The following is a 12,339-nucleotide window of genomic DNA, read 5'->3' as shown; positions in this document are numbered from 1 at the left end:
GTCTGAGACATGAAAAACAGTGTTGGATGAATCAAATCAGTTGTGTGTAAGTTTCGTTAATAATGGTTGAGACAAATTAGAGGATTCACAAGCACAATGGTGCCTTTTTTGCAGGGTTACATTTTGCCTTGTGATTATTCCTTTGGGTCCTTGGTCAGAAAGGATGAAAGCTAAGATGACAATCTTAGTGGTTTGGGGGTGGGGGTGGAGGTGGAGGTGGATTTTCAACGGAAGTGGAGCATCAAGGAAGATGTGGTATATGGACATGAAGAAATGATCGTTCTTTTGTATGAAATGAAAATGTGGTAATTGCAACACTTACTCCAAGCAATAGTAAATTTGTTTCATGAACTTTTTTTGATAGGAAATGTACGACAACAACATACCCAGTGTACTATTAAAGATTACTTTATAGTGTGTATAGAAAGCCACCATTCGAGGGTCTATCGGAAACAACCTTCCTATCCCACAAAGGTAGGAGTAAGGCTGCGTATGTCCTATCCTCCCCAGACCCCACATGCGGAACTACACTGGTATGTTGTATAGAAGTCAACTATGGCCTCCATGTCTAATATATTTGCCGAGGCCAAGTTGCACCAAAAACTAGCTAAAATGTACACTTGGTGTTTAAGATTAATTATATTATCCTTCTTGTTTTCTAAATCTCTAGCATTTCTTTCCTTCAATGTAACCCACCATAGGATACGAATTTGGTGAAACAGGCCTTGTCAAGTCGATTCACGAGAGACTTCTCACAACTCTAAGTAAGCAAAGAGTTGTGCATACCGGAAGGTTCGTGATTTGGAGTTCATGGAGGGTGAAGGGGTATTGTTGAAAGTATCACATATGAATAGTGTTATGCATTTTGGGAAGAAGGGCAATTTGAGTCTCTGATTTATAGCCCCATTTAGAGGTTTAGAAGCGCATTTGGTGAAACATAATCCACACTTTTTCACCAACTGCTAGTAGCTAAAATATATAGAAAGTCAAGTTACTGTTATGGTGCAGCGGAAGGCCCCCTCTCCTTAGAGTCAAGTGGCTTTCCACTCCTTGAATCCTCCTTGAGTTGACGTCATGGGACATCTCTACCGCTTGGATCCTGCCTTGTTAGAGCTAAAGAGAATTTTGGAAGCCATTACCATTCCCACACACTAGCCCAGCATTTCCATGCATGTAAACTCTCATGGCTTGCTCTATAGGCAATGCCACGACTTGGTTTATGGATTTCTAGCATGAGATATAGATAAAATATGAGAAAGAGTAGGAGTCCAGTTCAGTAAATAAGGTGTCCAATTATTGGAATGTTTTGCCGTCATCCCTCAAGTTTCAGTAATATCTTTTAGTAGTTATCAGCTTCTGCTTTTCCTAAAGTCTTACCTAAACCTTTGGTTAGATGACTGTTGACAGTGTGTCTCAAGGTGAATATCACTTGGTTAATTTGTTAAAGGTATCATGAGTTATTAGTCGACTTGGGGATTCTAACCCAACCCATTTGATTTTCTGGGTTCGAAATCTATTAATTGTACTTATTTATTAATTTTTTAACACATATTCAAGGTCCGAGTCATAGTTACTTGGTTCTGATGAACCCACAAGTTACACGCTTACATTTGTCCCCTGGTGAAATGCTTTCTTTTCAGGGCAACTATGGTCCTGTTGTAGTGAAATGCTGATGATACTAGAGAGTTTCATAGCTGCTATGCCTTACTGCATGTAAATAAGTCTCTAAAGCAAGGGAAACTGAAAACCAGTGCTGAATCCGTTTTCACATTGGATGGTTTGGTCTTTTGATGATGCTCGGACTCACTAACTCATGGAAGCAAAAGTCGAGATTCTGTGCACGATATCGCCCTGTTCGAGTACGCTCTTTAAATTCTTCCTCCGTTAGCTCAGTGGGCTAAACTTAGCCTTTAAATTGTGCAAAATCCATCGAAATCCATATATTTCTATTCTAACAATTCAAACATGGGTGATGCTGTCGGTTCCTGTATTGTCCTTCCATGAGCTTTTCCCATCTTTTTTGTTGTCACTCGAGGTTCGGTATTCGCTTTAGAATCTATTAATTTGGATTCACCTCGGAAAATACTATGAGGTAAGTGTTCCTTATTAAAGGCCACAAAAAAGATAGAACAAACCATTTGTTCGAAGAGAACTCTTTTAGAGTCTGATACCAGCCAAGCTTTCTTGACTTGACAACAATAATCGGTTATGGAATAGCCTTTGTCATTTTTCTCATCCTTAAGGACTTTCTTGCCGGTAATGGAACGTCAGATGCTGGTAATATTTACAATATGTTCGGTATAATTTCATATGTGGGGTCTAACCCATTTATTTTCTGTCAACTACTACTTTGGCACATTGCCTAATTATTTGCTCACATAAGAAGATTCCATCAATAATTGAACACTGATATTTGACCCCCCACATAGTTATTTCTGCGCTGTCATTTTCCATTCCCCCTCCCTCAAAGCACTGCGTCATGTGGGTTTCCACATCATCATCACACTACTATGCCCCACTTTGGTCTCTTATCTTTTTATTAAAGTTCTGGCTCTCTCACGTTCTAGCCAAATTCTTTTAATATAATCATGATATATGTGTTAGCTTATACGTATCTCGTTTAATTTAATAGGTTACCTGCATTTAAATTTGAAATTTGATGATTATCAATTCACATTATCAAACATTAGGCTACAATCTATTCACCCACTTATTTGTCTCAAATATGGGGGCAGATGCAGTGTACAAGAAATAGTTCATGTGGACCAATAACTTAAGCTCGATCTTTGTATTTGTGTTTAAGAATTTATTAAATAAGTACAAATAATAATTTTTTAACCCATTAAATCAAACTGGTTTTGTTAAATTTTTATACAACTAATAAGACTTTTAGGAATTCAAATTTTGAACTTTGATGTGATGTCTTTTTATTTTAATTTTTATATCTTCTTTTTTGTATAATTGATTGATATAGCAAGTTAAACTAACGTTTTAAATTTGGTTACCGTTATGTTATTGATTGAAATGGTATTGCTAATGTTAAAATAACAAAGTAGTACAAATAATGATATCACCAACTCTAGTGCTTTGCCCTTTGGTTTAGCGGTACAAGCGTAATTTATGATGTGTGGATCTGACGTACATTACGAATTGTCAAGCATTTCAATAAATAAAAAAATTGATATTTAAATGAAAAAGGTTAGAGATTTCAAATTGTGTGCCATTAATCTCGAGCTTTTGTTTAATGATAAAAAGTGTAACTTGTGATGTTGCACTTTGGTTTAGTATTAAGAGCATATATTGTGATGTGCGAGTTACGTACACTACGAATTTCCGAATACTATAACAAACAAAAAAAATTTGGTATTTAAGTGAAAAAGAGTAGACGAGCAAGTTTATCATCTATCGAGATTTCAAATCGTGTGTCATTATATTGAGCTTTCGCCGAGTGATAAAAACGTAGTTTATGATGTGTGACATTATAAATTATCAAATTTCATTACAAACATAAAATTTGAGTAGGGATGAGTTTACTATCCACCAAAATTTTAATCTGGTGTCATTGACCCTCGGAAATTTCTCAGAATCGCAACTCTTAACGTTATGTCTTATGTCAATAGTATAGTTCATATAATAATTAAATCATTGAAAATGAAAGAATTACGTATTAGCAACTCCCGACCCGACCCGATTACTCCTCAAGTCGTCTTCCCCCAAATTATCAGTTGTAGTATTTTGTGGCTATAAATTTCTAAATCCACACCAAATCAAGGGTTTCCATATTCTTCAATTCCTTCTCATTTCTCTGCAAATCTATCGATCATGGATGAAAAGGTACGACAAACTTCACACAATAAGAAATTCATATTTGGTTTCAAATTGACCATAATCCAATTAGTTTGTTGCTGTTTGTGTAACGAATTTAATTTTGGGTAATTTCCAAGCTGTGTAATTCAATTTATAGTGAATGTTAATAGATTTTCAGTTTCCATGAACTGGAATAATGGTTGTTTGTTCTTGATCTTGATCTGATTTCTTCTTTACTTCTCTTTTTTTTTTTCATTTAATAATGAGTGCAGAGTTAAATCTACTTCTGTTGGTCTTTTCGTTTATGTTGTCTTCTTCAGTTCATCATCATCAATATAGTGGATTCATTTTTGGTTCCAAATTGAGCATAATTGATATTGATGATTCATTTAGCTAAACCCAACTGATTTGTTGCTGCTGTTAGTGTAACAAATTTAAGTTAGGGTAATATGTTGATTTTTAACTGGAATTTACCAAGCGGTGTAATTTAATTTATAGTGAAATTTGATGGATTCAGTTGCCACGAGCTGGAATGATGGTTGTTTGTTCTCGATCTTGATCTGACTTATTCTTCTTCTTCATGTTGTCTAAAAGGCTAAAGCCCAGGAATTGTTTCTGTAATGGGACTTGGGAGGTCAAAAGTTCAGAGCTTTAGTTTGTGGAAGACGATGAAGCAATGACCACCACACTTCAAGATTTGGATGATCCTGATCGGAACAAGGTTGAAAACAATGGGTCTAGTGTTATTAATCACAATATCCCTATTTTAGATGAATCTACAGGTATGGGAATTGATACTGCGGACCCAGTGGGTTCACCTCCCTCAGTGAAATCCTCAGTAACAGCTAAAGGATTTGGCTTGAAGAAATGGAGAAGGATCAGGCGGGAAGCACACAATGATGGGGATAGTAACACAGACAGTGCTAAGTTGTTGAAGCGTGGTTTGTCAAGCTCCGCTGCAAATTCAGCAAAACCTGTACATTTGTCCGCTGGAACAATCCAAAATAGTGATGGATCTGTTTCTTCAGCAAATGCACTATTGAGGAGCCCTGGTGTTCATGTTGATGGCTTAGGTGTAATTCGTGATTTTGGATTGGCGATTCAGCCTATATTTTTTGGTGGAACGGACTCAGAGAATAATGAGGATTGGAGTAGTAGGTCTTCGACTGCAGCCAGTGCTCCAAAGTCAAGCTACGAAGCACCTGTCTTCCATGGCTATGTGCCTATTAAGAATGGGCAGAGGACTCTGAGTGGAAAGATAGGTACTTCAGCTCAGCAATCTCATCGGGGAAAGAGTCAGGCTGAAACTAGTAAAAAGCCTAGAGGAGAAAGGGTCAAAATCGAGAAGGAAAGCTCTCATTCAAGCATGGAATCTGACTCACAAAGCTCCAATTCCCTCCCTATGCAGAGTAATAATCATGCAACAAGTAATGGTACGAAAGGTGGAAGCTCAGTGAATAATGATGAACAATTCAGTGATGAAGCTCTCACCAGAGAAAGACCATTCAGTGAGGAACTTCAGACTGCTCTAGATAGAAGAAATGGTAAGGAATGTGAAACTCAAGACGATCTAGGTGCTGAATCCACCTGGGAGGTTAAAGAAGAGAGGAGTGAGTATCAGGGGTTGTCCACGGATCACGATCCTCTGCTGGAGTCTATCTCCACCCTTCAAGCTGCTCAGGAAAATCTTGAAAGAGGTAGATCTTCAGTTTTCATTGAATACTACGATTTTGTACCTATTCTATAGTATGTTCTTTTTTTGGTTTTAATTATGCTTCCTATTTTCTGCTTTGCGACTTCAGCATATTGTATGAGCCAGACTACTTTTTTGGTTTGAAGTTTATTCCAAATTCAGAAAAGGATAAGAAAGGTGACAGTCATTGCATAGTTATGTGTGACGCCCCCACCCTCCCGACCCAGACGCGTCCCTCCTTCCCCCAAAATTTGAACTTCATTTTGTTGTCATTGTCCAAGAATTTAGGACTGGCATTGCTGCAGGAAGAGGTGACAACAGGTCATGAAATCCGGTCTGATGTAGTATTGGTAATCTTAATGGCTATGTATATAGTAGAAGGATTTGAGTGTGTTCTGTATTTGGTATCCGCTATGATGCATTTATTGTTTCAAGAATCAAGATCATGTCAAAAGAGAAAAAAGGTTATTGAAACCATTTTTATATGCCATTAAGTTTTTCATTGTACCTAAAATAATCCTTCAACTTTGTTTGTAGCTAGTACAACAAGTGTTGGTTATGCTTTTTTATTTTATTTATGATGAAATGTTGGTTATACTCTTTGAAAAGTTGATATCTGTTTGTTATGGTAAATTTTGATATTGTAACATTGAAGGTGGATAAATGTGTTACTATTTTTTATTTGACTATTGTTGGCTTGTTCAAAAAATGTAGTTTTAGCACCAGGATGTGCATTTGCACTGGCAGTAGTTAACATGTTTTGTTCTTCTTTTGACCATAAAAAAGGTTGTGGATGAAAGATGATTCTGGGACAATTAAAGGAGTGAATAGCCTACAAAGTTGCTTTGGAATATCGGAAGTTAGAAGGTGTAGTGGTTGACCTAGGACTTAAAACTACAGGTTTTATTCAGCCAAAGTTGAGGAGTGATTTTGGTAAGAAAAGGTCCTGACCGATAATACAAGGGGTTTTAAATGCTTCGGAATATTCTCCTGTTACAGTTTTCTGTTTCTACAAATATTACTGTGGTGATTGGTAAGTAGGAACTCCAGAATAGGAAGAATATCTGGAGGGTTAGGCTGTTTTGGGTTTGTATCAATAGCAAAGCGGCAGAATGGTCTCGAAGATGGAGAAATAAAATCAAGAGGGAAAATGAAAAAATTGTCTCATAAGTCTCATAATACTAGCAAATACTATAACGAGGAAAGTTAAAGAAATTGAACGAACGCCTACACCTGATCTCGTTCTGCAATATGATAAGAGTATCCTATGCTTCTTGAAGCAAACAGATTAAACTTAAGTCCGACCTAAAGCTCTTGATATAGCAAATGGTAAGATGATTCTAGTAAATACTGTACTGACTTTCTAATGAACCCAAAGGGCTTTTATATTGATGAAAGACTTATTGGCCTCTTTTTCTATGAATGGCTGCAGTGTAAAGCGATAGGACCAATGTCTTGCTTTTGTTTGTCCAATAGGTCCTTCAGTTTCCCTGCCTTTGGTGCAAGGAAGGCATGAAGATTGGGATGATTATCTCGTACCATTCTTGAGCTCTTTAGACCTCTTTTAGTTTTTGTTTCATTAGCTCTTTAGTCACTTCGTTTACATGTATCTTCTGGACCTTCTTCGTCCCTTTTACTTTATCAATATATATCTACCCTTGAACTCCTCATATAAGGAAGAAATACGTTACTCCCTTTATTACCTGTAATCTGATATTAATTAGTTTACGTGCTTTTCTCTGCAGAAATTCAGAAATGGAAAGAAATTAGAATAGAAGATGATGTCATTGACCATTCTCTTCAGGATGTTGGTATACCTTCAGATTTCAGTTCAGGTGACACAGATTTTCCTGGACCAAACACATCTGAACAGTCACAATCCAGGAATGGTGTGCAACATTCATTTAACTCGTTGGAGTTTGAAGTGGTTGGCTTAAAGCAGAATGTTATACTATTGCAAAACAAGCTTAATGATGAAGCAGACTTGATTAAGTTAAAGGAAGCCAGAGTTGTTGAACTGGAAGCCATCTTAAGTAGTAATGCAAAGAAGGAAAAAAAGAAAACAGGAAATGATTTGCACCAGATTAATGGGGACATTGAAAGAGAGCTTGAGGGCCTATTTAGGCAGAAAATTGAAGCTGAACTTGAGTATTTAGTAATATCGAGAACCATCCAAAAGTGGAGAGCTGCAGCAGTCGATCAAGTTACCCTCATGGAAGAACAAAAAATATTAGCTACCGAACAAGCACAGATGGTAAAGAAGCTCAGAGATTCAGAAACAAAGGCTGCAATGCACAAGTCTCAGGCTGAAAACTTGGACAATTACTGTGATGATGGGGCCAGCACTAATAAAACACTGGAGCTGCAGAAGGGAGTGTGCAAGTATAGTTTCTATTTTTTTATGCAATTGGTATTGCTGGTTATCGTCTTTGGACTGTATATGTTGCAGATGTCATTTGATGCTGTTGAAGTTGTACCGACATAATTTTGAGATGTGAGCCTTTTTCCCCTTTCTCTTGTATTTTCAACATAGAGCAACGACCAATGTTTATTAGGTCGTTTTATATATTCATAGATGGAACACCTACTTTGTTTTTTGTCAAGTCTATTGAATTCAATGATAAGTATAAAAAATGATTTGGTGGCTCATAAGTTTTGAGATTTGCAGATATTGACCATCAAATAGTTGTAGGGCTACCCAGCTTGCAATACCAGATTTGCAATTTTTTATTAGCTTCTGTTAGCTACACAATAATTTTCTTTCGAGCTAAAGAATAGAGACAGCTTTAAGCTTTAAGAATCATTAGCTTCAACGTGCAAGATGCGATCACCGTCTGATATGATATGGGCGGTATGGTGGTCATCAGGTGGTATGATAGTTAACAAGTTCCCAGATTACTATTAGGCCTTCGATCTTATTTTATTGTCTTCACATAATAGTTCCTATATTAGTTATCTTTCACGATTAGTCCCTTTGTCTGTTATAGTAAACAAAAGCAGTGAAGAGGAAGGCATGTAATAAGAATTCTGTTTTTGCTGCTTCTTAATACTCTTATCTTCTTTAACTGTTTTTCCCTAATTTCGATCAGTATTAGCTCAATTTGTATCAGTGGTATCAAAGCACTTCCCTCTCTGTGGGAATTCAGCTATGACAACTGAAATTAGGGGAGTTCTTATACGAATGAATCAAATGGCCATTGACATGGCTAATATTGCTGCTCGACAACATCAGATGGAGTCTGTGAATGAGAAGTTCTTTTCAGAGCTGAAGAGGGCGATTGAGAATAGCAAGGATCCCGATCAAGGGAAGAGACCAGTAGCACCCGAGATTTTCAGAAGAAATCTTTTCACCCACCGTAGGACCACTAGCTATACCAGGTATTATGAACTCAATTCCTCCTCCACCTTCGTATCCACCTCCACTATTTAACAGACCCCGGTGAATATTCCGACGTCAGGAGGTCCATCTCATCAGCTGAACCCATCCAGTTCCTCCCCAATTTCGGCAAATCCAACTCAATTTAGCCTCGCCTCAGCGGCTCAGCCATGCAAGCACAGTTCACTACGATATCTCTTCCTCATCAAATTCCCAATTACCGACTCCCTTCAATCCCAATTGTGTCACAAACCTTCCACAAATGACCCAATACCCCATCTAATGTGAAACACTTCCAACAACCCCAGTACTAAAAAACTTTCACCCCACATCCCCAATATTCCTTAACCAGCATATCCCATCACTCTGACGTCTATCCAGGGTGAGTTCCCACGATTAAATGGAAGGGGTTCAGGACTGATATCAGCGGGGTGGAGCAATTCTTCTCCTTCGATGAGGTTCAGTCTCAGCAAAAGGTGACCATTGCAACTCTGCATTTCGATGACCTTGCACTGCAATGACATCGAGCTTACTTGCGGAGTCGAAGTCATCTGTCCACTCCTACCTGGGAGGAGTACATCTATGCCATGTCTGACAAACTTGATACTGAATTTGATGACCCCATGAGTGAGTTGGTGCGTTTAAGGCAAACTGACGGTGTTATTGGGTGTCATAAGGCGTTTGATAAAGCCATGACTAGGTTAACATTGGATCCCAATCATGCCATTAGTGTATTTTTGAATGCACTGAAACCTGAATTAGGGGATGTTGTACGAATTCATAGGCCTTATTCCTTGCCTCATGCATACCACTTAGCTCGTTTTCAGGAGTCCCATCTTCTTGAAACAGTGGAAGGCAGCCATGAAAATTCCCACTGGCCGGCCATACTCCTATGCTGAACCGCAAACTACACCCAATTTACACTTATCCAAATCTGCTCGAACTGTTGCAGCGGACAAGCCTAGGAGGAGGAGGCTAACACCTGCAGATTTAAGTGACAAGAGAGTCATGGGGCTTTGTTATATTTATGATGAGAGGGTTCATACGTAATGACATAGTGAACGATGCTTATTGTCTCTGCTAGATTGATATCACTCGTTTTGGAGTTTTGAGGTCACGAAACAAGAATTCAAGATTATCTACACCTTTTGTGTGTATCACCCCTTGAATTTTTTGAAATATGATTGACTGACTTCGTTTAACTCTAAATTTTGCGAGTTCATTCGAAAGGATCCAATGAATGATACTCATTGTTTCTCAAGGACCGATGCTTTGTTATTGGCTTTGTTGGGTCATGAAACATGATTTTAAGATTATCTCAGCTTTTTGTATGTATTAGTTCATGAATTTTTTAGAATATGACTGACCAACTCCATTTGACTCCAGATTTTGTAGGTCCATTCATGACGACCTATTGAATAATATTCATTGTTTCTCAATAACCACTGCCGCATTTATTTGGGGGTGGGGAGTTTTCGAGTCACAAAACAAAAAAATAGGATTATCTCAATTTTGTGTGCATTAATCCGTAATTTTTTTCGGAATGACTATCCTACTCTATTTGACCTCAAATTTCGTCGGTCCTTTCAAAACAATCTAGTGGACAATACACATTCTTTCTCAAGGATCGACGTCACTTTTTTTGGAGTTTCCAAGTCACGAAAATAAGTTTAAGATTATATAAGTTTTTTGTGTGTATTAATCCATTAAACAAATATATCTTTCCGACTCCGTATGCCCTAAATTTTGTGGGTTCATTCAAAATGAATGTTCTTGTGTGTGTTAACCCATAATTTTTTTGAAGATATGACTTTTGGTCAATTTTTTATAAAACCTTTACAATATCCCCCTAATGACCTAGGAGAATAGTACATGTACCCTCCGAATGATGCACACCATTTTCTTAGCATTTAGGGGTTACTCAATAGAAATTAAACGATTTTTTTCCAGTTTTCCATGTGTATTAGCCCATGATTTTTCGGTAACGACTTTCGGTCAATTTTTGCAAAATCTTTACAGGATCCTCCATAACAACTCGTGGGAATGTGTAGCCTCAATATGATACACTCTATTTTCTTTGCATTTAGGGGTCACTCAACATAAATTAGACGATTTTTTCAGTTTTTTTTGTGTGTTAGCCTATGTTTTTATTGGTAATATAACTTTCAGTCTACTTTTTTTTGCAAAACCTTTACAGATCCGTAATGACTTTACGGAATAGTTTGTGTAGCCTCAACATAATTCACGCAATTTTCATAGCATTTAGGGGTCACTCAACAGAAATTAGATGATTTTTTCTCAATTTTTTGCGTGTTAATCTATAAGTTTTTTGGTAATATGGATTTCTGTCAATGTTTTTGCAAAACTTTTACAATACCATATGTAATGACTTGGGGAAACAACATGTGTAGGCTTGATATGATCCAAACTATTTTCTTAGCATTTATGAGGTATACAACAGAAATTAGGCGATTTTTTCAGATTTTTCGTGTGTGTTAGCCCATGATTTTTTTTAGTGATATGACTTTCGATCAATTTTTATGCAAATGGTAATGACTTGGGGAAACAACATGTGTAGTCTTGATATGATCCACACCATTTTCTTAGCATTTATGAGGTATACAACAAAAATTAGGCGATTTTCTCAGATTTTTATGTGTGTTAGCCCATGAAATTTTTTAGTGATATGACTTTCGATCAATTTTTATGCAAAATCATTACAAGACCCCCCGTAATAATCTGGGGGAACAATATGTGTAGATTCGACATGATCCACACCAATTTTTTTTATCATTAGGGCCATTCAACAAAAATTAGGTGATTTTCACAATTGTTTGTGTGTTAGCCCATAAATTGTTTGATGATATGACTTTGGTTAATTTTTTTACAATACCTTTACCAGATCCTTTGTAACGACTTAGGTGAACAGTACATGTAGCATTGACTTGATCTATGCCATTTTCTTAGCATTTAGGGCCACTTAATAAGAATTAGACGATTTTCTCAGTTTTTCGTGTGTGTTAGCCATGAATATTTTGGTGATATGACTTTTAATCAATTTTTTTCCAGAACATTTACAACACCCTCCGTAACGACCTTGAGGAAAAACACACGAAGCCTCGACATAATCCACATCATTTTCATAGCATTTAAGGGTCAACAATAGGAATTAGATGATTTTTTATTTTTTCATGTGTGTTGGCCCATTATGTTTTTTATGTTATGACTTTCGGTCAATTTTTTTTTAAATTTTTTATAGGACCATTTTAACTAACTAGGAGAACAATACATGTAATCTCGGCATAATCTACACCATTTTCTTAGCATTTAAAGGTCATTTAACAAAAAATAGGTGATTTTCTCACTTTTTCGTGTGTTAACCCATGAAGTTTTTGGTGATATGACTTTTGGTAATTTTTCTGCCAAAACCTTTATAGAACTCTCAGTAATTATGTGATCGTGC

General features: G+C 37.0%; 1 protein-coding gene across 1 annotated transcript; it reads left to right on the top strand.

Moving 5' to 3' along the window:
- The first annotated feature begins 3,631 nt into the window (after positions 1–3,631).
- On the top strand, positions 3,632–8,103 carry LOC129876196 (WPP domain-interacting protein 2-like). The gene is made up of 3 exons (XM_055951552.1): positions 3,632–3,834; positions 4,402–5,504; positions 7,246–8,103. Exons 2-3 carry the CDS (start codon positions 4,484–4,486, stop codon positions 7,983–7,985), a joined length of 1,761 nt encoding a protein of 586 aa, XP_055807527.1. The 5' UTR covers positions 3,632–3,834; positions 4,402–4,483; the 3' UTR covers positions 7,986–8,103.
- The last annotated feature ends 4,236 nt before the right edge of the window (positions 8,104–12,339 follow it).

This window comes from Solanum dulcamara, chromosome 12, assembly GCF_947179165.1.
Source record: "Solanum dulcamara chromosome 12, daSolDulc1.2, whole genome shotgun sequence".
Lineage (NCBI taxonomy): Eukaryota > Viridiplantae > Streptophyta > Magnoliopsida > Solanales > Solanaceae > Solanum > Solanum dulcamara.
Note: the sequence above shows the minus strand (reverse complement) of the source record. Positions and strands in the feature narration are given on the sequence as shown.